Source organism: Ambystoma mexicanum, chromosome 2q, assembly GCF_040938575.1.
Source record: "Ambystoma mexicanum isolate Mex_15411 chromosome 2q, UKY_AmexF1_1, whole genome shotgun sequence".
NCBI lineage: Eukaryota > Metazoa > Chordata > Amphibia > Caudata > Ambystomatidae > Ambystoma > Ambystoma mexicanum.
In genome coordinates this window covers 630458497-630483456 of record NC_090924.1, presented here as the reverse complement: position 1 = coordinate 630483456, position 24960 = coordinate 630458497, and the positions used below count along the sequence as shown (strand labels likewise).

The 24960-nt window shown below is 46.5% G+C and overlaps 1 protein-coding gene across 4 annotated transcripts in view; it reads left to right on the top strand.

The window, feature by feature from the left end:
* Positions 1-22288, top strand: part of RMI2 (RecQ mediated genome instability 2) — a 78129-nt gene extending 55841 nt beyond the window's left edge. For all 4 annotated transcript variants that reach the window (XM_069647801.1, XM_069647799.1, XM_069647800.1 and 1 more), the window contains one exon: positions 19185-22288. In XM_069647801.1, coding sequence (XP_069503902.1) covers positions 19185-19339 — 155 coding nt within the window. In that variant the 3' untranslated portion in view covers positions 19340-22288. The remainder of the gene's footprint in view (positions 1-19184) is intronic.
* The last annotated feature ends 2672 nt before the right edge of the window (positions 22289-24960 follow it).

Sequence of the window (24960 nt, the reverse complement as noted above, 5' to 3'; positions counted from 1 at the left end):
GACTGCGCGGCCTACCTACAAATTCAGGAATACCTTGAATCAAATAAACTTCTGGGACTCAGGCAATCAGGGTTCCGGCCTCGCCATGGCACTGAGACCGCCCTTATCGATTTAAAAACGCAGATCGAAGAGCTCAAAGACAAAGGCAAACTGGCGTTATTACTTCTCCTGGACCTCTCTGCTGCTTTTGATCTTGTCAATCACAAAATTCTCTGCCATCACCTCAAATCAGCCGCACATTTCTCAGAAAATGCCTCTACTTGGATCAGATCCTTCCTGGATAATAGATCTATGCACGTGTTTTCCCCACTTGCGGCCGCACCACCCGCTCCGGTCTCTTGTGGTGTGCCTCAAGGGTCTTGTGTCTCGCCCACGTTATATAACGTGTTTACCAAACCCCTTTTCGATATTCTGGACCACTTGGGCGTCACGTATACCAATTACGCTGACGACACTCAGATACTAATCCCCATCACAGGAGACTACACAACTGACTCCCGCGTCATCAACGCCATCTACCAGGTCATCCAAGCGTGGATGGCCCAACACGGCCTCTGCCTAAATGATGAAAAGACAGAGCTCCTCATTCTTGGTTCACCACAAAAACTCACTAAACTTGACCCTGCTTTCAAGTCTTTCACCATTGATGGGAACACCATCCCTATTGCCAAGGACACGAAAACCCTAGGGATTTACATCGACTCAACCCTATCCTTGACTAGACAGTCCAACGCAGTCTCATCTGCAGCAGCGTATACTTGCAAGCTCATCACCGCCTGTCGCCCGTTCCTAACCACTGCCAACTGCGTAACCTTGGCCAGGACCCTCGTACTATCCAAGGTCGACTACTGTAATGCCCTCTATCTAGGTACTAATCTCCACAACTTAAACAAGCTACAAATTGTCCAAAACAATGCGATCAGAGCGGCCCTTAACATTCCTAGGCGCCAGCATATATCTGACACCAGGCGCAACCTGCACTGGCTCTCTATCCCTCATCGCATCTCCTTGAAGTCCTTGGCTCTCACACACAAATGCCTCCACAACCAAGCCCCTCGCTACCTGGCAAACAGATTCTCTTTCCACAACTCCACCAGACCTCGCAGAGCGGCCCAAGCCAACTGCCTTGTCATCCTGCGTTTTAATCTCCAAAGATCAGGTGGAACCAGCTTCCCCATCCTGGCAGCCAAACTTTGGAACTCACTCCCCAATGACCTTAGAGCAGAACCTTCCTTCCTGAAATTCAAACACCTTACCAAAGCTTGGCTATCCGCCCAAGACAGCTAACACCAGCTTACTGCCCTACTTGCACTTTGACCTACTCTGCATCCATTATTAACTATCCTGTAAATCACTGCCTTATCTATATTCGCTTGAATGTATATTTTGTAAATTTTGTAAATCTTCTTGTAATACTCCTGTAATACTTTGTCACATGCCTTGTCATGCCTTCATCTTGTTGTAACTAAGTTAAGCGCCCGGTTGCCCCTGGGCCTGGTGCGCTATAGAAATAAATAAAATACTAAATACTAAATACTTAACGAGCACCATAAATGTCAGTGAAGATATTCTGATATATGGCACATGATAGAAAGAACTCCACAAACGACAAGCTGCAGTGCTACAACGCCTGAAAGAATCCAGGCTAACACTACGCTGAGAGACGTGCGAATTCAGGAAGAATGAACTGGCATAGATCCCGACCAACGTGGCAAATGTAAAAAGAACAAAACCTTCAACAGGAATTTTCTAGGAATCCCATGTATTGTGGCCGGTTCATCCCAGACCTAGCAACAGTACCCGCCCTGCTAAGAGATCTTACATGGAAAGAGACACCCTGGGCCTGGGAGGCAGAGCAAAGGGAAGCGTTCCAGACCCCAAAAGATTCACTAATGGGCACGACCATGGCATTCTTAAACATGTCATGGAACACAGAACTGCTCGTGGATGCCAGCCCAATAGGTATCGGGGCAGTTCTCACACAAACAGACTGAGGAGGCATCACCCACCCCGTTGCATTCGCTAGCAGAGTCCTTACAAAAACAGAGCAAAACTATGCACATATTGAGAGAGAAGCGCTGGCTATTCTGTGGGGCTGCAGACATTTCCACCTGTACCTGATAGGACACCCCGCAAAAGTGTATAGGGATGGCAAACTATTAGTGCCAATTTCCATGGCCGGGCTTGAAATCGAGGTATTTTACTGGAGCCGACAACCCAGCAGACTATTTGTCACGACACCCTCGACCAGCAACAGCATCAGAACAAGGAGCCGCGCAAGAAACCGATGAACACATATTCCACGTGATAGTCTGCACCAGACCGAGAGCAATGAAGCTGCCAGAGATAGTGAAGAAAGCGGCCCTAGACACATGCCTGCAGCTAGCAAAGGAATCAATAACAACTGGAGACTGAAAAAACATCCTTACAGCGGTCACACACCGCACAACATCAGCACAACAGATGCTACTGTGCCTTTTTGGGGTTTGCCATGAACTATCCGGATAACCGTATGGTGTGATCCTCACGGGTCATCAGATAGTACTACCAGCAAGCCTAGAGGAACGAGATGTTAGACTGGCCCACAAATGTCACTAGGGGATAGTGAAGACGCAAACCTTCCTGAAATTGAGAGTATGGGTCCTGAATATCCAACAAAAAGTAATGTCTCTGATCGGCTCATGTGCAGCAGGCCAGTCATCGCAACGCCAGGGACCACCTTAACCTATTGCCAGTCTCCTGTGCAGCCAACTGAGATGGGACGTCATAAGCATAGACTTTTGCACCATTGCCATCAAAGCCTAGCTATTTGTCACTGTAAATGTAATTTATCGAGAAATTCACAGACGCACTCTGTGATAACAGCACTCGAAAAGATGTTTGCGGTGCACAGAATACCAAACAAACTTTAAAGGGAGGGAATTTCAAGGATTTCTGGACCACATGAACATACAACACCATAGGATCACCCCATGCTGGCCCCAAACCAATTGGCATGCAGCAAGGTTCATGGCCTCTCGGACCAAAACAGCCCGGATAGCAAAGGACCAGCAAGTTCTGTGGTTACCCAAAGTGTACAGATTTCTACGATTGTATGGCCAAACGTCTTGCCGACCTGATGTTGGTACACCCGAACTGGTCACCACCTGAAGTCGATAACAATCAAGTTGAGTGGACACGGAAGACGAGAAACGAGAAAGAGAGCCTGACCCGGAGAGTTCACCCCAGCAATCTCACGCCGATTGTCAATGCTGGTAAAAACCAGGTCACTGCCAAAGAATATGGCCCTCTCATAAAAATCACATCCATAGACGATTCTTAAAAATGAACACAGGATGGTCACAGCCAAAACCACGACGAGGAATCCCTTGCACTTGCAGAAAGTACCCTTCACCATATGGAAAGAAACACTCAAAGCATCTCCAGGGAGAAGCGCGCTCACCAAAGGGACACCAGGAGAAGAGAACCAGCAATCAAACAAATCGCAATGGAGCCACCCACAGAAGAAGAAAAGACCATGGAAAAACCCTTGACTGCCAGCAGGGAGAACATTTTGAAGTAAACGTTGAGAGAACAACCTCAGTCGTCGATGTAGCTGAGAGGGCTTGTCCTCCATGGCGTTTATCAACGAACTGTAAGCTGAACACTGTACTAATGCTATTGTTGTTTGTTGTAATCGAAGTTGGAGAGGGTTGTGGTGTAGAAGAAAGGAGCTAGGAGAGACATGACGCAAACGTCTTGACGCGCAGGAGGAGGAGCAAGGGAAAATAAAGTAGCACGAGCTCGGAACTCAAGATCAGTGTATTGCAACCAGCTTACCAGTGTGGGTGTCAGTTATTGCTGCGGTGGGCGTAGCAGTCCAGACCCTGATGCTCCTACATCATAATCACAAGTGGCATCATATCGGTTCCCAAGGGCGAGCCCTGCCTGACAACAGGTAAATATCCTATGCACCATTTTATTTAACTCCTTTCTGGTACATGTAGAGGTGGCATTACAGTGGACTGATAGGACGGACTGCAACTCACTGTTCAAATACATTGGCAAAGGGATTTTTGAGATGAGCAAGGCCACAAATATATGCAATTGTATACCTTAATTCGCAATGTAGGATTAGCAACCTTTAACAACTTTTCAGGGGAGAGAAATCGATTTTCAAACCAAGTGACAAAACGATTTTGATCAACCTTGTCTAACCTTTCAATGTATATAAGACATGCATTTGCATGGGGATTTGGTAGATTTTGTTCTAAGCGCATGAACGAAAGTGGCTAGTACTACTATTATGTGAGGCACAAGAGGTAATACTACACAAACCTATTTATTTCTGCGTGCATGCTGTTGAATATTTCTTCTTACTCAGTACAGTCACGTTGTCTTTGACTTGACCAGGCAGCCATTGTGCACGCCTGCACCCTGGCCAGGGAAGGGGCAATACAGTCCCCTTACCTACCATCCAGCTGCAAAGTAAGGGGTGTTTGACAACCTGCTAGAAAATAGATGTCACGATGAACAGTTGATGGGCTACTAGTACTACCCGAGTTCCTAGGCCATCACTGCACCCATGTTGTGCTGGAGGGTGGGGCTGACGCATTTTTCAATTCATGCCGGTGTTCGCCAGGACTCACTCCATCCTCCACTTTCACCCAGGATGCCGAGTGGTCACAACCCAGGACTTCGTTCTTCTACCGGCCCGTACCATCTGGCCCGAGGGTGAACCGGCAATGCCGGGCAGACCTCCTCTTTTTTCCCCTGCCACCATGCTCACGTGGCCCCGAGCGCAGATCTTTTGCGTCTGCCATGCCATACATTTCAGGCAGGGTGGCCTAATTTTCATCCGGGCTGCCATCCTTATGCGGTCTGGGGCTGACATCTTCTGGGCCCGCCCAGTCTGACTTTTAGGTGAGCCGTCTCCCCTGCAGGTCGTGTGGGTGCCCGAGCTGGACTGTGCACGCAGCCCAGGGTTTACATTTCACCGTAGGGCGCTCGTAGCATACGCAGCACAGCTTACCAAATTCTCAGAGGCCGCTCAAGGTCATGGCCCTTTTGTCTCCCTCCAGTTGTTTTTCTAGTAGTTTTCCTCCAAATGTGTCTCCTGCGCAAGCCATTACTTCACGTGGGGGTGGGGCTTGAGAGGCAGGGGAGAGGAATTGTTAGTCACCAATACCTACTGTATAGGCATGATTGTAAATGTTAAATATCTGTCTTTTTGCAAATGTATTTCTTTGTATAACACTTGCTCTTGCAGTCTGGCAGTTATAGCCGGCTCATGACAAATATCTCTCATTCTTGGGTGTCTTGGCCAGCTTGGCAATGTAGGGTGTTGTGGTTCACATGGCGGCACCAGGCATCATGTCCCTCTACCCATGATTGGGCATGCTGCCCCACTTAGTACTACCCCGCAATGCAGCCCACTGCAGCCCCCTGGGGCGAAAGAACCAGCGGCAAAGGACGGCTACCACAGAGGCAGCTTCAGATGATGTCAGCCGGGGAAGTTCTCCCACCGCCCATGACTCACCTCTTACTCCTTTACCTCTATACCCTCTCCTTCCTCTCCACTCCCTTCCAGCCAACCTCCTGCTGTTATCTAGTCTTATTCTTCCCTCTCTTCTTCCTCACACCCTCTCGCCTCCCTTCTTACTTTTGTTTCTACCTCCACTCATACCTCCCATTCCCTCTCACTCCTCTGTCCCTCTCCACTCCCTTCTTACCTCAGCAATAAGGTAAATTGTTCCTTGTACTGTTTTCGAGTTGTCATTCAGTTGCCATTTTATGCTTGTTGTATTTCTTCTTGTTCTCATGTAAAGCACTTTGGATTAAAGTGCTATATAAATTCAATAAAATACAAACCTGCTGCTACTGACCAGGTAGGTGCAGTGCAGTCAGGGGCGGAGCAGCAATCGCTGCACCCCACTAAACTGACCCACCCCTCTATAGTGCACCACCGATATGCATCTCAGTGAACTGTATTGCTTGTCCATCTCTCTTTTTATTTTTACATTGTTATTGTGTTGGAACTAGGCCCTTTACATTGCTGTTGTGTTGGAACTAGGCCCTTTTCCCTCTTCTTAGGGAAGTCAAATCTGGGTGTTTTACAGTGCAATTACCCCCCTCCCCTGTCTTCCGTCCACACTGCTCCTGCATTCCCCTGTGGTTGCCTGCTTGTTGCCTCCTGTGTGAACTCTCCCCTCTGTTGCTTCCTGTGGTTCTCGGCCTTAGGCTGTGCTTCTTTCCTCCCTCATGCCCTCTTCTTGCCTCCTCGCACCCTTTATAGTACTCGCAATCGCTCCCATCTTCTCAAACCGCTACTCTTATATCCTATCCTATCCTTCTCACGTCTGATAGGAAAAGGTTGAAGAGGGATATCTTGGTCTCCAACCCTGGCCTCCATATCGCTGATGCCCACATCCGTGCTTTCTCCAGACAGACCCTAACCGACATCCTCTTTGCTGTTCCTTCCCCAGACCTATGGACCCCTCCATATGCTCTCTCTTTCTCTTTCTCTTTCTTTCTTACTAATGGTGGCACTCAGTGGGATGTCCTCATGGCCTACTTTCACTCTTCCAAGACCATCATTAATGTCTATCTGAATGGCACCGTCTTGGTCCTGGGCCCTCAGCCCAATCTCCTCCTTTTCGATAGGCACCTCCTGCGTTTTATCAACTTCCTTCTCCTGCTACTCCTACTAGCATCTCTCTGGCTCCTCTGCCACCTCCTTCCGCTGCCTCTCTCACCGGCCGCCTCCTCTCTGGCTACTATACCACCTCATGCTACCACCTCTGCCCACACTCGGGCCCCTCTACCACCTCCGCCAGGTGTACTTCAAGCCTGTACCCCACCCCGGAAGTCTTTCAAATGCGGCAACCTGCTCCGTGTCGCTACTCTCAACTCTCGCTCTGCTGTCAAACACTCCTCTGGCATTAGCCACCTCCTCGAAGTACTTGACCTGGATGGCCTCACTCTAACCGAGACATGGTTCACAGCCAGCTCTGTCACAAGTTTCGACACCCTCCTCTCTGATGGCTACAAGAACCTCTCCGAGCCCAGAACCAACCGACCCAGAGGTGGAGTAGCTCTGATCTTTCCAGAGTAGGTCCCTGCTTCTGCCATTCCTACGCAGGCCTACTCCTTTGAATGCCTGGTCTGCAGGGTGTCTATCTCTCCTGGTCTCTCTGACTGTGGCCACCATCTAAAGGCCACCTGGCCAGGTTGCCCTCTTCTCTTCTGTCCTTGCCTCTACCTCTCAACTTCTCCTCCTCCTCAGAGACATCAACCTCCACCTGGATGCTTCTAACCCCTCCTCCTTGGGTTTCCGCAACCTCTGTGACTCTCTATTCTACCCTCTGGCTAGACGCACTCTGCCAGACACACCTCAGACATCCCCCTCACCACTCCTTTCTCTTGGACTGACTACTTTCTGCTTTCCTCTCACCTGAACCTCTGTCCCTCGGGCAAAGCCCTCCCCAGCACTGCCAACTACCTTCTCGGTCATTCGGCCCATGAACCGTGTGTCAGTGGATGCCTTTGCCTCTACTTTCTCTGCTCCGCCTACTCCTGCGACTGACTCACACTCTGACACAGCCCTCTCTAACCTTCATCTTTCTGTCTCCATCCTTGCCCCTGGCATGAGAATCTGTCTGAAGCCTACCTCCAAGTGCAACTCTTGGTACGACTCCGACCTCGCCACCCTGAAACGCAAGTGCAGGGTGGCTCAGAGGAAGTGGAGGGCTTCAGGTGCATTTTCTGCCAAACTGCATGCCGCCGCTGTCCTGTCCAAGAACAGAGTCAAAATCCAAGCCTGCGTCTCTGTGGCCTCTAACAACACGGCTGAACGCTCTAAAAATCTACAAGGAGCTGGCCAATCCTTCTGCACTCTCCACCTTTTCTATTCCCTCCCATGCCCTCTGTACGGCTCTGGCTTCTCACTTCACCACTAAAACTCAGGACATCCTGTCCTTGCTCTCCTCTTCCTCTCCCTCTATATCTCTCTGCCCCCTCTGGCTGCCTCTCCCTCTCCTCCTCCTTTCCCCTCTTTCTCTCTGGCAACACCTGACGATATTGCTAGACAAGTCCGATGTTTGAAAGTGTCGTCCAAACAGGTGCTCCCCTGCTCATCCAGAACCATCAAGGACCACATTGACCCCCTCGCTCCAGCCTTGGCGGATTTCTGCAATCCCTCTTTCGCCACTGGATCTTTCCCCTATCTCCTCAAGCACTCCCTTGTGCACACTGCCATAACAAGCCTCCTGCCATCCTACTCGTCTGGCAAACTATCCTCCAATCTCGATCACTCCTTTCCTGGGCAAACTTCTGGAAAAGCTGGCCATCTCCCAGCTTGCTCTCCACACTGAATCTGTTGGTTGTTTCCATGACCATCAGTCTAGCGTCACAGCAGCCAGAGGCACGGAAACTGCTTTCTTGAAGGTCTGCTCTCTACTCTTGACTCCAGCCTTCCTTCTGTCCTCATCCTCCTTGGCCTTTCCTCTTCTTTTGACACGGTCAATCACGGCATACTGATCAATCGACTCTGTGAGAACCTGGCCACCACTGATCAGGCCCAACTTGGGTCCTTTCTCTTGACCACCTGTCTCTCCACATGTGGTGTTCCCCAGGGCTCTATCCTCTCACCCTGCCTTTTCAATGTCTACTTGACCCCTGTGGCCTACGTGATCTCTACCTTCTCTAACTTTCAGTGTTGTGCGGATGACAACCAGCTCTCTTTCAGGCTCCTCAGCCTTGTGTTCTCTCTCGCTCATTCCTGAATGTCTAGGATTGGTGCGCCTCCAATGATCTGTGCCTTAATGCCACTAAGACTGAGATCCTGCTCATTGGGACCCTTACCCCCACTTTCCCTCTCTCTCTGGTCGCCCTCCCTGGGCCCTCTTCCTTTGCCTTCCTGTGAGGCAAAAAACCTTGGTGTCACATTCGACTCCACTCTCTCCTTCTCTCCTCGCATCACAGACCTTGCCAAGAAGGCCCAATACCAGCTGCACCTCCTCAGAGGTATTCTTTCTTTTCTCACTTTTCCCCCAGAAGCTCACCGTCTCCGGGGCCCTGGTTCTCTCTTGGCTGGACTACTGCAACAGCCTCTTTCTCAATCTGCCTTCCGCTACTCTCCGCCCTGCAACTAATCCAGAACAGGACTGCGAGACTTATCCTTGACCTCAAGCACAGGGACTGTATCTCTCCAGCCCTGACATCTCTCCAGTGGCTGCAAGGAGCAAGTTCAAGACCCTCTGAATCGTCCACAAGGCTTTCTGTGGCCGCGGCCTGCACTACATCCAACTCTCTTCAAAAATACCTTCCTTCTCAAGCCCTTCTTCTTAGTTTCCTCCAACTCTCTGTGGGTCAGATTCTTCTCCAAGCAAAGAGTGGGGGGAGGGGGAGGGGTAGATCTCTCTCCTCTACAGGTGCCTCCCTCTGGAATTGCCTCCCTGTTCCTCTCAAACTGGAGCCAGACCACCTGAAGTTCCTGAAGCAGCTCAAGACCTTCCTCTTCTCTGCTTTCTCTCTCTCTCTCTCCCTCCCCTGCTGTCCTATCTGTCTGCTGCGCCGACTGGCTGCTTGGCTACCCTCAGGATCTCACTGGTTACCAGGCTCCTCCATGATCAGTCTCCCCTGCACTGCTTCCGGGCCTACCGCGCACAGAAGGGATGTACCTGTAACCTCTACAGTCCCCTGCCTCCTGCACTTACCTAGAGCCTCGCTGTCCTGGCTGCACTTACTCCGAGCAATGCTGCCTTGATTGCACTTCCCCCCTCTCCTCTACCTGGTAATTCCCTCTCTCCCTTTCCCCCCCTGCACTTTGCGTTGTCGCACTTGCATGATCTGAATGACACAAGTCCTAGTAAGATTGTTTGTCTTGTCCTCCCTCTGTCTTCCCTCCCTTGTCTTGTCACACCTAGAAACACTTGTGTACAGGCGCGTTATAAATAACATATCATATGGCAGCCCAAATTGTCGTATCAGTACACCAGCGTGAGCTGGTCTGCCTCCTGCATTGTGGAATGCCTGTGCTAGCTTGGCAGCTTTTGGGACCGGCATGGCAATTCACGGGGCCAGGAACTGCTTTGCTACCCTAGCCATCGAGTTTAATACTTTCGTATCTTGGGTTATTTTCTGTTGGTATTGGCTGTTAAGTTTGGCATCATTGAGAGAACTTTGTTCATAATTTCTAGTTTGACGGAATTACCGGTGGTATTTTTCCTGCTGCACATAAATTGGAGGAAATGCTCCACATTTCTTTCTAGCTTGAAACTTGAAATATGGCGGTGGGTTGAAACTGGCGGTAATTCCATTACTACAACTTTTTTTTTATTGCACTGCCATACTAGAATTTTGCCCATTATTGTCTAGCCTACAAGAGATCTGCCAGCATCAGTTAATTATGAGACCGTTGCAAGTTGGGCAACCAGTTATTTTGAATATTGTTTTCTAGCACAGTGCTAAATTCAGACAGGCCTTTTTTGTCATATGTTTTTTGCAGCATTATATATGTAACGGTGACTGGGGCACATGGTTGTTGCCTAACTCGTTGCTATTTTGTTCTGTTTTTGCTGCCTGGCTGTGACTCCCATTATTCTGCCTTTGGCTTTTTCTGCTGACAGATGCTTGTTTCAGCAGGCACTCGGCCACTTTTTAGAGAAGGCAGCGTGGCTATGGAGAAATCATCCTGGTCTCTGTGTGCATGCTCTCCTTTCAGCTTGGATATATTTTACTTCTCTTTGCATGCAAACGCAAAAATCCACTGTACTATTCCACATTGCAAATCATGCAGCGAAGATGAGCTGCCCTCGGCTACTTGGTGGTGAAAGCATATTGTGGTATACAGTGAGTAGGCCAAATAAGGACGCACTTACCTCACAAGTTGCTTGGATTAGGAACGATGTAGATGACAAGAAATGAAAAGAACTGGATGGACATTTGAAAATCCTTGGACATGCCTAGACCTACCTGCAGCATGCATGGAGCGTCACGTACACCAAGTAAGCAATTTACATTTTGAACAGAGTTCTCCCCCAGTGGTCGATACTGTGACAGTGATATTGGCAGTTTGAAACATATCCTCATTGATTGTATACCTATTAAGTTCTGGTTGGAGGTTTGGAAAGTGATAAAAGAAATGTGCGTAATGCATTTCTATCTAGGCCAGAACCACAAGAATAAAGTGAAACGCATATGGTCTAACTGGAAGTTGGTGATTTTTATTTATATATATATATATATATATGGGTAGTAATGGGGGGGGGGGAGTGCTATCCAATAAGGACTCAGATTGATTGAGATGCGGTGCTTAGTAGCTGTGCTGAGGCCTAGGTGTGACTACCAGATTCTTTATGTAGCAGCTGGCCCCATGATTGGGGGGGGAGGATAATTGCTAGGGGGCTCCTCAATATAAGCCTTTGCTTTGAATTCCTGCGTGAGCATGGTTTCGGTGATATTCCCTGTTTTTAAGTGGTTTTCAAGTAGGATTTAGGATTGATTTAGAGACAAATGATTGTTACCTCTTCCCTGCGTTTGTTTGTATTTGCTGCATGCCATATTGTCTTTATCATAGGATCTAAATGCCAATAAATAGTTTTGGAAAACAATGTATCGGCAGCAGAGGTATTAAATGTTCCTTCAAGGCTCATGTTTGGTTTTCAAAGTTGTGAAAGAAAGGGACCGCGTAATCAGTATACTAAAGTGAGCTCGGAGTCCCATTTGTTCATTGGGGACAGGGAAATTAAAGACAGAAAGGGCTTCATCAGGAAACCTTGACCAGGTAACATTCTACAATTCCTTCATTTGTGCCTTTTAATTCTTCCAATTGGTTTCAAAGACCAGCCATCTAAAAAAGGAGGAAGACGGAACACTTCATAACGACTTTTCCTTCATCCCCTGCTTTAAACCCTAAGAAATAAAGCACATTGGTTCTCTACACCTCTTGTTTAAGCAGTTCAACTGTAAATCCGCTGATAAAAGGAATAAATGTACATTGATCCTTGCTGCAAATCATACACGTTTCCTCTGACGAGACCTCCACTTGTAAACGGTCAAACATCTCACAACCCGTTACTAAAAAAGCAGTAGAACTGCCCTAGAAAGAATCTGCAGCATGAACCAACAGCATAGCCCAAGAGAAGGCTGGATCAGGCAGGATACGAACGACAAGCCGCTAGAAACAAAATTGTGCATCCGAAAGCAAACTCAACAAGACTCACCTGAAGGAATGCCTCCAACCTGCTTGCTTCTCGCACAATTTCGACACTAATTCGGGTTTACCAGACGAGAATCTAGGAACATTAGGCTGTGTGGTCACGCTCTGCTTAATATTTTCATTGACTGTGAAACAGTCGATAGCACCTTTTTACAGGTGCATCTTCAGAACAAATACCAACTGGCATTGCAAGATGTCAAGGGCTGGCTACAGAGGGGTCACTGTCCCCATGTGTAGGCGTTCCTCCATAGGCACGCCAAAATTGTATTGCAATTGAGCTATGGTGATTGGCTCATTGTCTGCCTATGTACTTTCATTTCAGTTTACAGCTTAATGGCCCATGCCTTCAAGTAGAAGGCCTGACCCCCAAACTTAGTGTGGGTTTCATCATGTAATTGCGTCAAAGGAGACACATTTGCAGGTGTCCACAGTGCTATCAAGAGCCTAGAGGGCCTCTAGTGTAGCTTCTGGGAGCAAAATTGCTGGACATGGAGTACTATTTAACTCCTGCTTGTAGCTTAGAAGAGCTTGGTTATCTTAACACCAACAGCTGTCAGGAGCTACTTTTGACTCCACTGTTTAGGTATGTGCATAAAGTATCATCAGGAAACACCAAAAGACGTTAAAAACATAATGGTTCATATTAAATGGAAAATATATTTTAGTTTGTATCTCATGTGAAAAGGTTATTTGCAGCATGCTATATAGTAGCTCTTTGATCCCCAGAGATAGCCCCTGTTAATTGGTGGTGCCTCCTACCTAGGAGATGCTTATAGTTTCTGCTCATCAATTCTTTTAGGCCAATCCCTCTAGCTTTCACTACCAGGTTAAAGGTAACCGTGGTATCCCTGAGACCCTCCACAAAGTCCCACAGCCTGCCAATCTTAAGTTCTTTTTTCCCTTGCCATTTAAGGGATGTTTCTATGGGGCGGGGCAATGCATTTAGCTCCCTGTCAAATGAGGAATGCTGTGTGGTGGGACTGGCAATCAGGAAACTGCACTGCACCACAGTATCTTAAATCCTGGGAGTTTGCCAAGCACAGTGCTTTACGTTTTTTTTTTACCTTCACGAGATGGCAGGAGTGTTTTGTCCCATTCTTAGAAGAAAGCGCTTGGGATGAAGGTAAAGAAATTTGACTATTTAGAAAGCCGGAGGCATTTGATTCTACAACACCGTGATAAACGGAGGAGAGACCATCTAAGAGTATATTTAGTAAGTGCCTCTAGGCGTCTTTATGTCTATATGTATGATTTTGGAAAATAGAATACCTGAATACATTATCTGTCTAGGTGACCAAGTTACTCCATTACTTCCATGAATGTCTCGTTCCCACTTCCCGCAGATGGGAACAAATTCAGTCTGTAAAACCTTTACACCAAGACGGTAGAGAACACATGTATGGTGGGACCAGATACTGGGAATGGAACGAGCTGGATTGCTAGTGTAGTAAAGGACTTCATTGGTGAAGCAGATATTTTGATTGTTTTAACACCAATATTGATATCCTGGGAATCTGACAATTATCTGAATTGACGCAGCAATCGCTCCAGAGCAAGCAAGAACAGAATGTTTGCCAAGTAACATCCCTGTCTGGTGCCTTGTTGGAGAATGCGATCAGAGGACATTCACAGAAATGGGCATTCTCGGTGTACCGTCACACTTGTTATGCCGCATTTCTTTTTGTTTATTTCAGGTTGGGTGTGGCTCGGGTGCATTAAAAAGTGATTTTTGGGGTAATATGAGGTTGGGGGAGAGGTGGTGCTCTTGGGAGGGCATATGGTTGTCCGTGCTACCGAAAAAAATACATCTTTTGTTTCGCCGTTCCTTGAAGAGTCCTTTTTTAGATTTCTGGATTTCTGGATTTCTTAGTCCTGTGGGTTAGCGCCAAGATGCCTTTTGGGTGGATGCTACTCTTAATAAATGTCATTAACATAACATAACGGGCCTGCTGCCAATAAAAAAGCTGCATAAGATGTGGCAAAAACTAAGTACCCAGACACTACGCCTTGGTGACCTTAACTTAGCCATCAAGGACAAGACTGATGAAAACGCCTCTCCATTAGCTAGTCCCCTCCCAGCCCTAGGCTTCAAGCAACTAATCCTCAGCCCTACTCACTCCAAAGGTTGTATCTTGGAATGGTTGGCTGACCTTAATTGCAACAGTAACCTCTAACCTGCCATGCCCCTGGACATGCCGCAACGTTATCCTATTCTCCATACCTATGACAAATCACGCTCTCAGTACCACCCACACTTAACCGAAGCCCCTGCAAATTACCTAAATCGCATATCCTACCCTTGCTGGAGAAGCTTCGCCCATCCCAACACATGTGCAGCAAGCCTGCCCAGCTGGTTGACATCTACAACCAGACCCTCACATTGGCAATCAAGACACCTCTCGCACCACCCACATCCAAGCTAGCCTCTCATCTCAACACATGGTTGATGGCTGACATCGACGCCCTCCACCTGGAAAAAACAGGAGGCTGAAACGAAAATGAGAAACCTGCCTTCTGAGCCAACAAACTAGACTTTAGTGCTGTAGCTAAAGAGTATAAATGGGACACAATGCAAGCCAAGAGTTCCACCTTCAACACCAGAATTCCAAACACTAACTCTAGAATATGTGAGCTCTTCCTAATACTATGAGAGCTTGAATCTCCAGCACCTCCATCAGCTAGTAGTACCAAGGATAAGACCTAGTGCTTTAAATATTCAAAATGCCCTCTTGAACAAAATGGACTCTAATACCAGGGGAATGACTCCCTTTTCCCGGTTACTGTGTTCTTCGGAGGGGTTCCATTTTAATTCTTCAGTTCCACTCGGCAAACCAAATACAAAAAGTCTTTTGTTATATTTTTAGTTAAGTTCTGTAGCTTTCTTGGAGGTTTTGGTAGTTTCCCTTATATCCAACTCTAATTGTCTTAGTTCTATTCAAGTTTGTTCTCTCTGTTGTAGGGTTCCAGGTCCACTTGTATACTGTTCTCCTCTCTGATACTTTGAATACTCAATTTCCAATTATAATTCCCCCTTTTCAAGAGTGCTGTTTCATGTATGAGGCTCATCTTCCTGCCCTCATAAGACTGTCTTTCCCAAGTGTTGTTTCCAATTATTTATCTTTTGGATATGGGTTGTCTTTCCCTTTTCCCAATGTGAGAAGATTCCAATTTGTCTTCCCTCCCACTCTGTAGTATTTGTGGTTTGTGTTTCACTTCATGCAAATCTCTTCACACCAATACTGGGACGAGTTTTGTTTGGTTTGTATCGAGTCCCTCTTGCCCTTCTGTTATTCCCATTCCCGATATTACCTTCTTTTTCTTCAGGCGTACAGTGCTGGTACCTGGTGGACATCAGATTTTCTTTTGTCTTCATTGTACCTCTGTGGGTACTTTCAGTAGCGTCTTTCATCTGCTTCTCGCCCTCATCTTCTGAATGTCACCAGTATCGTGATTTGGATCTGGAGTAATTTCCTCTCGCTGGTGGTGTCAGTGTTGTTTTATGGGCAGACTGCTCCACATGACTGCTTTTTGGTCACGCCATTGCCAAACTCTCTTCCTCCAGGCCTGGATTTCCTCCAATCTCCCGCACTGGTCTACCAGTGTTTCTTGCTCCATGTTAGAGCTGCTCTGACTTATGCAGGCTCTGTGTTCCAAGACAACCCCGCCTTCTTCCGTTCTGTTACATACAGGGGGCTTCCCCTTGTTCTCTTGGTGTTACGCTCTCTCAGCTCTCTGCCTCTCTTCCTGGTTCTCTGGCAGATCATCCCTCATCAGCCTCCTCGGCACAGTCCATTGGAGAGTCTGATTTAAAGGGATATTCTCAGTTCCTTGTTGTTGATGATAGTGCTTCACTTTATCATCAATAAACTGATAACACTCTGGTGTATTATACAAGTCCATATAAGCCATCCCAAAGAGGGCCTCGGGGAGTTCCTCACGGGAACTAGAGCCCTTGTCCCCAAGGAGGGAGTCTCTCCCAGTGAGGTCCCGCTTGCCCCGCCCGCTAGGGAGGGTGTTTCGGAGCAGCCTCACCTCCCTGGCCCCACAGGGTGGGGCTCCCCCTTTGTGATAAGTTCCCTCGATTCGTCGCAATTGCCGGCCCCTCCCCAGGTACTATTGTTCTCCCTGGTGCACCACCAGGGGCAGCTCTACATTTTTGTTTTGGTGCCATCTGAATGATGCTGTGAGGATCGGAGTTCATCTAGACATTACTCAACCAGAGCAAACTGCACTTTTCTGCCACCGTGTTTGCAGACTTCCAAAAGGCTGTGTTCCTTTTTTCCTATTTGGATGGATTTGCGCCAGGTTGGGGCAATTCTCTTGGAATCTAATGATCCCCTCCTTTACTGCTTCAATGGCCTGTCCTCTGCTTTGGCCAATACATTTTACAAGAGGCACAAGACCCAGACTACGTAATTCAAGTGGTTATTTCTGAACAAGATCAATAAGAATAGTCTCTAGCACAGTGCCATTTTCCCCCAGTTGACCACAACCCCTTTCTGGCTAAGACAAGCAAAACTGCTGTAGTCTATCATTGATATTTTGGAGCAACTCAATGCTGTGACAAGATCTTGGTCGTTCAATGCCGTCCTACTACCTTTCCTGACTTCCTAAATCTGGTCATCCTGGTCTACAAAAGTCTCCTTGAAAGAAAAGGAGAGCATATGAGACATGACATCTGTTTCTTGGAATTCAACATGACTCTCAGGGTTGCTTGAAGCATAGAGTTGCAGAAGATGGCCCCAAAACCATGCAGTTGGGCCTCTGTCCTTTAATCCCTGCAGGAAGACTGGAAACTATCTCTGGGTGTTTCCTGCCATCCTCGGAAAACAGCTGGAAATGCCATTCCATGATTGGTAAACCCGAGGAACCGAACTGTGGCAAACCGCATTCAAAGTCACTGGCTAATATCATGTAATTGGCTGTCCCTCATATCACCATACATGCTGTTTTCAGTGTATTGGAATGCCGCCTTCGATAAGGGCAACCTTGTTGGATTGTGGGTCAAACAATAATCTAGCTTGTTCGCCAGACTGTTTTGCATCCCTACCACCCAGAAAACTGCACCCAAGAAGGTTTTTACCATTGACTAGGCTGACCGGACCTTCAGGATGATCAGTATGAAATCACTGAACTCCAGATGGACTTTCCTCTAGTTACATCAGCAAATAGTAAGCTGTGTCCCAATCAATTCAGCTGTCCTTTGACTGATCTTTGGAATGCCCTGTTTAACTCAACATATTCTGGTGGTTGACTGGGTCCAAAGAACAGTTGTTCTCTGTGGACCTCCAATGGGAGGAATTTGAATAATGCTCATCTACTGGAACATCGGTAAGGGTTTCTACAATTACCCACTTTCAATGGCTGCTCCTCAAAGCTCCCATTTGCTGAGCAGAGTTCTTTCTTTGTGATAATGCATGCACTTTTCCACCCAGAGTCTGTGGAAGACCACTATGTGGCCTTATCCATTTTCCTTCTTCACTAGTGTTTCTCCACATCAATGAAAAATGTCTTCAGTGGCTACTGTTTGCATGTGAAAAGGGTAAAGACAGAACTACAAAGAAGGGAGTATTCTTTGCAGTGGCTAAAACCAAATGGTTTGCCACACATTTAGTGTGCAAAGCGAAACAGTGGTATATATTTCTGCTATTATTCCAAGAACCTCACGATTTTGAGTTCTCAAACACATTTTTGATACACTTCTTGCACAAACCATAGAGAGTGCTCGCATTTATGTTATGGTTAGTATCCAAAGCTTCTGGTAATCGGCCCTGTATCCAAAACAGGGATGCGCTAGGCTGTAGAGGTTTTGCACAGTTGCTGTAGAGGTTTTTTTTATTTGTTTTGGGTTGTTGGCAATGAAGATGTTCATTTCAAATGGGTTGAAGGAAGGAGAATCTACTGCCCTGTTGATCGAGTGAGATGTGCTTTAAGGATCATGCAGGAGCACAGCAAGTCTGACCATATTGCCTTGCTTAACACATTGAGCCTCATTCTGAGTGTGGCAGTCCGGAAACAAGGGTGCCGGTAAACTCACCGGCACCCTAGTTTCTGGACCGCCACACTACGAGTCTGCCTGCAGGGGTCGTAGCGCCCGGCAGATCTGAACCTTCATGGTGCTACGACCCCTGTAGGCAGAGTCGTCACGAAAGCACCGGCAACGTTAGCAACGGTGTCAGTGCTTCCATCTCCCCACTCCCACGGAGTCCTATGGGACTCCACGGGAATGGGGAGTTACGAAATCTGTCGTCTGACTTCCCGCTCCACCGGGACTTGTAATGTCCCAGTGGTGCCGGGAAGTCCGGCACTGGATTTGGTGTTTCCGGGTCAGCGGCAACTTGCCGTTGGCACTGGCGGGTTACCGTCGACCTACGAATGATTCCCATTGTGTACGAAATTATTTCCCTTGCCAGCAGTTTTGTGCATCCAGCACTTAATTTGCCCAGTTTTGTAAACTTTTATTTGGTCCAGACTCAGCATTACAGTTTCTTCAATGTGGTATTCAATAGTCAGGTCGTTTTATGTACAAGTACAGAATTATAATCCATTGCTTAAGAGGCAACACATGCTTTGCATATCAGTGATTCTTCAGGGTTCCGAAGTATATAGCGCTATATATGTAAACACTCTAATAATTGATTTGTGTCCTTGTTTGTAATGCAGGTTTGTTGGTGAGAAATTGTGCCAAAAATAATGACTAGTTTTTCTATCTGACACCGTGTTCTGCTGAAGTTGTCTTCAGCGTGGCAGACTGCATGCTCATGCTTGTGTAATGTTGGTATCCAATGGCTATATTTGCTTTAATCGGCAGTTTCTGTACTTGTTTTGTAATTTTGGGATTGTTTTTAGCAATCCAACAGTTTATCAATTCACATGGGTTGCAATGACATTTGAAATGGCATGTGATTATGTCTGAAGAATTGTAATGGCTGAAATACAGTGCAAGTGCCATGTACATCAATAACTGTCCTTCCTTCATTTGTAGGGAAGTATGTGATGATAATGGGCGTTGTTCAGTCCTGTAGCCCAGAGCCCTCCCTCCGTGCTGTGAAGATGACCGACCTTTCAGGCAATCCAATACATAGGAGCATGTGGAGACTAGAAGTCGAGGATTTGCATAGGACCCTTCACCTAATGTAGGCACGATGAAGCTCCTGGGGGACAAAGCAGTTGCTAACCCTTTTAACAACACCTCTTGGATACTCGCGTGGAGGGTTTTGTAGTGCGAGGAACATGTAGCCTCGGACTACCCCGAATCCCACACTACGATGCAGCATCTAGTTACCCTTCTGCTTTGTGTTATGGTACAATATGACAATTCTATATAAGCGTTTTCTCATGTTTTTGTATCATGCCTATTTTAATGCATTATGTTTGACTTAAAGTAAAATGTATGTTCTACTCAATAATGCATTGACCTGCTATCTCCTCCCACTTGACAACACATAGTCGAACACTGTGTTGCCTCAAGTAGCGCACAGGGTAAAGCTGCACCAAATGGGCGATTCACAAACCGAAAACGTCACTTGCACAATTGAAAATGCTTTTCGATTTTAATGTATGGAATAAGAGACTCTCACTCGTTCTGTGTGCGTGAAGATTGAGGAATATTCTACAAGAATGTTTTTAAAAGGATTACCCCAATTGTGGTAAAATTAGTTGCTCTAAATGCTGTGATAGAGGTAGTATTAGTAATAGGTGAAACATATTGTGAAAACATCAGGAAGTAGACACAGACAACTGAATTAAACGTTTGGGCTATAAACTTTTATTAAACACAAAGAAGGGTTGGAATAAGGCCTAACTTGCCGTATGCTAAGGTGAGAGTCCCCTACCCAAATCAAACTAAGTTATAGTCTGTGTCAGGAAGTCCAAAGTAAGTGTCTGTCGGTGTCCAAAACCTATACTTGCCCTCACATCTATTTGATCTATTTGTATAAAATGCATAGGGATGTCAGCCTCAAAACGATGAGGGTTCCAGCAACAGTTGAGAGCTTCTTCCAGCTCTAGGCTTACCCATGGGTTTCCCTTCCCCAGGATTCAAACCATTTCAGTGTCAAAAGGGGGTTCCCTTCCCGAAGCATTCAAGTCGCCAAAACACAGCCCCTTGGGATACTTCCCAGCTCTTCATGTTTGGTTAACTTTCACCAATGTTACAAGTTCAGTACCATAATTTCAGTTCACACAAGATTTCCTTTAATTCAGTCACAAGCTTATTTGCAGATATTTTAAGTGGCTTTTCCATATGTGGGTGTCCTTGGCTAAGCGCAGTTGGCGGACCACACGGTCCTCCCATTACAGGTCACGCAAAGGACCCTCCTTGCTTGCTTCTTGCACGTTCCCATTGGTTCAGCTCCACAGTGGTGTTTGGTTTATTCGCATTTCATATTCTTATGCTTCTTTTCCACTGCTTGTTTTTCCACTATTCACTTGTTTCCCATTCCTGTACTCTTATGGCTGTTGCCAACACGTACACAGTTCCTTATGGCTCTTGCCTATGCTTGTACTACACATTTCCTTTTATAGCGAATTTCCACAAACTTCCAACCACACTTCCTTTCATTCAGATCGGTATTCAAAAAGGCTCACTTTCATTTAGATCAGCATTCACTTAGTTTTCACACATATAACCTGCTCGGTGTCCATTTTCCCCCAGGAGCTTCCTTTGACTCCCCAGGCAAACTGGTATCATACAAACATTCTTACCTTACATTAACTCTGTTTTTTGGGAATGTGTTTAACAGAACATTGGGATTCACTTATAAGACATCTAAAGTGCAATGGGTTATATATAATAGACAAAAGGTTATAATGTGCACCCTATGTGGAAGTTAGATTTGTGGCTTGCTACGTACTATTCTGTACTAGTTCTCCACAGGCAGCTCCTGCTTACTGGGTTATGCCCGATACCAAAGAGCTGCTTTTAGCTCCTGCTCATTCAATCCTTAGTTCAAGGTCTGGTAGACCCCACTGAATGTGTATGAAAAATGTTAGCTTATAAGAGCTATCACTTGTACCAATGTGGTACATTCTCTGGAAATGGAAATCCAAGTTTGAGGCCTTCAGAGACCTTGCTGGAAGATGTAATCTACATGGCAAATGTGCGCAAAGACTTATTTAAAAGTGAGGACAACATAAAAAAGACTGTAAATGTGCCAAAGACTATGTAGTATTTTTCTTTTTTTACACCTGGGTATTGCCTCCATGTCCCCCGTTTTCCTTTATGCTTATCCTTCTCATTGATCCCATCCACTTTCTATTAATATTAGGGTATTTCATATATAAACTTTATTTCGGCAAGCATATGCCATAAAAGTAATAAACAAAACACATGGATGGTAAAATGTTGACAAATAAAAACAGTAAAAATAATAAAAATATATATTTTTATAAACAATGCAATATTCAAGTAAACATCTGCTATTCAGTGAGTCAGAATACAGATCCAGCTACACAAACTAAAACAATAACCTTCAAATATGCAAATAGTTCAGCCCAACAAAACCCTAAACCTAGATTAAAAAGGAACCAGACTCACTAAGCTCTGAAAGGGAGGCTATATAACATTTTCTTAATCCCATAGCTGCCTTGAGGAAGGAGAGCAATGCTCAAGCCACATAAGGTAATTCAGCCTTCAACGGATAGGAAAGGGCAGGCCGACAATTGACAAAATTAAGCTGTTGAAGGACAGGCAAAAAGTTCCCCTGCCGAATGGACGAGTACAAGGGGCAAAACCTCACAAAATTTAAAATGTCTTATTGATAAAAATAACAAAAAGGACAATGCCTCGAGTCAGGAAATCCCCTACATTTTTAAATGTCTGGTCTTAAATTCAGTATATGAAGATGAACCCTAGGGAATGCCCACCATTCAGAGATTTGATCACCAAAGGTGAGATGGGGTTGAATAGAATCCAGAGAGCTAATCCTTGCCAACCTTCTGTTAGTGGAATTTTGCAAAGCACTAGCTTCAGAGGATTTCTTAATGCAGGCAACAAAGACTTTTTTATACTGTTTTTGCTCTCAACACAATGTATAGCACTGGGATGAGTGAGTAACAGAGCATTAAATTGTGTCAAATGACTGTTAATGTAATTTAGCCGGGGAATTTTGTTCCAACTTTCAACCCCCTATATTTGGGTATTTATTGAGCATGGACCTAGCAACTGAGTGCTTTACAGTCATAGCAGGAAGAACACAGTGAGGAAAGAAGAGAAAAGGCAGCGGGGAGTTAACTGGAGGTTGAGGTCGGCCAATTGGCAGCATAGGATCTACAGGCAACCTGGGGAGGAGACGGTGAGGAGCAGATAACTGAGTCTCGGTATGGTGGGGAGTGGAAGGTGTGTGAGCCTAGGTGTTAGGGAGGAGCCATTCCTTGAAGAAGGAAGTCTTGAACTCTTTCCTGAACTGTAGAAGCCATGGCATAAGTCTGATTTTGACAGGATGATGGTTCTAGAGCTTTGGACCATAGGCAGAGAAGGCATCTCTTCGTGTGTGTTCCTTCCTGCACCGTTCGAGTTCAAGTTTGCACATTTCCTTGCTTCTTGTGAATCACAGGCTTCGGAGATGCTGAGTATCTCAGTGAGGTAGCTTTGGGACCTCAGGGTGACAGCCTTGTAGATGATGCAACAGGATTTGAAGATGATTCGGCCTTGCAGCGAGAGCCAATACAGTTCGATGCAGGTCGGGGTGATTTGCTCCAATTTTTGCGGACTCATTTGATGAGTCATACTGCAGCATGCAAGGTGCATCTCGGGTGCCATGGTAGTCGTTGGAATCTTTTCCCCAGAGGCTAGGGATGATTTATTACCCAGATTGACATGGCCAGTTTGTACTGTCTTTGAACACTTGATTTCTCTGTATGTTTTTGACTATTGTGTAGTGGAGGAAAGCACCCTTTGTGTTGAACTGTTAGTAACTGCTGATCTATTTATTGCATATTTATAATGCGCCTATACAGCAAATGGTGTTTCAAGGTGCATCAAGACAAACTGGGGCGTGGGGTGTGGTTAGGGACAAAACAAAAAACGGTCCTATTAGGCCTTGCGTACATCAAGCTTGTGTTTTGCATCGTTACTTGCTTGTTCACCTTAAGTCTCCGTTTCTATATTCAAATTATCTCCAATAAATTGTCCAATGCCATCTCTTTCACAAATCTGCCCTAGAGGAGAAAATATGAAATCATGTAGACTTGGATGCTAATTCATAACAGGTAAGCAGCACTTACATCCATCTTAGATATTCAATTTGCACACAAGTAAAACAAACCAGACCTGTGAAAAGAAAAGCAAATTACTCAAACATTTGTGTGCCTGTTTGAGCCCTTTTTTCCTTCCTGCGTAACAAGTGACTTTTAGTGCAGTTTAAACGGGCATGTTCCAATCCAGCCAGAGCCAGAACTTCTGTGAAGACCAGAGAGTAGTAGCCAGGAAGGGCAACAGAAGGGTTGTGGTCAAGGAGATACCCCAGGCCGCCCCACACAGCACTCACGCACACTGAGAAACTCGCTGACACGTCTGCTCGTTATGGGGTCCCGGCGGCAACTGCTGTCTCGGTCCTCATTTATTTGTTTAGCGCAAGCCGGAACGAGGCTCGCGCATGCATGCATACACCCTTTTACTACATAACATCCCTCCTTTTCTTTAAACAAGAAAATACTGAACAATATAACATTCCAACAACTCAATATGAGTTAACCAGCGTTGCTCCGTCCCACTTTAACCTTCGGGGTCCATGACATAGTCTCGAAACCGAGCAGGGGTTTTTTGCCCCTCTCTGCTCGGGTACCTTCTGCTACTCCCTGGGGTCGGCAGTGGTATTTCTCCTGATGACGGGCCCTCTCCCCAATCTGGTGTTCCCATTGGCAGGGGCCTCCCTGGACTGGACTGTTCGGGAGTCTTTGATAGGCCAGCCGGCGGGCTCGCCTCGAGTTTCTTGAAATATGACCTGTTTCTTGTCACCGTCCCACGTTCGTTGGAGGCCGTCACCATAGGCCCTCTCACATGGGTTACCCCGAGGGGTTGTGGTTCATAGGTGAGGGACATCTTCCCTTTGGGATGTCTGTTCCTGACTAACACTGTGTCCCCCACTCAGATGTCCTTCTCCTGGAGGTTCCTCTGCTCGCTCTCTCTTCCATTCCTGGCGTTTTCGCTCCTGCCAGACGCGTTCATTGTCAATCACCGCAGGTGTTCTTCCTTCCACCTCCGGAATCTGCCCTCTCGGACAGCGTTTGAATAAGGCCTCCGCTGGTGCGACACCTGTGGACTGGTGAGGGGTTGTCCGGTATTCTCTCAAACTCGAATAGGTTCTGTCGTAGCTCCCCTCCCCCATTTAAGGAGATGCAGAAGATCTTGTTTAGGGTTTGCATAAACCTTTCTGCTTCTCCATTAGCCCTTGGCCAGAGCGGGTTTACTTTCCGGTGCCTGATCCCTCATTCTTCCAGGTATTTCGCAAATTGATTTCCTTGAAATGGCAGGCCATTGTCTGAGCAGTTCTAGTGCGAACCCATGTGTGGCAAAGATCTTTTCCAGGGCCAAAATGGTGTGGTTGTAGGCTGTCGATTCTACCAATTCCACTTCTGGGTATCTGGACCATTGGTCGACTACAGCTAGGAAGTACATGCCTCTTCCCGTGGACCCAAAGTCTGCATGAACAGTGCTCCATGGCTGCTCACTCCTCTCCATGGATCTAATCGGGGGCGCTCTCTCCGCGGGGCTCGACGCTTGACATGGGACACATCCTCGTACAAACTCGTCCACCCGG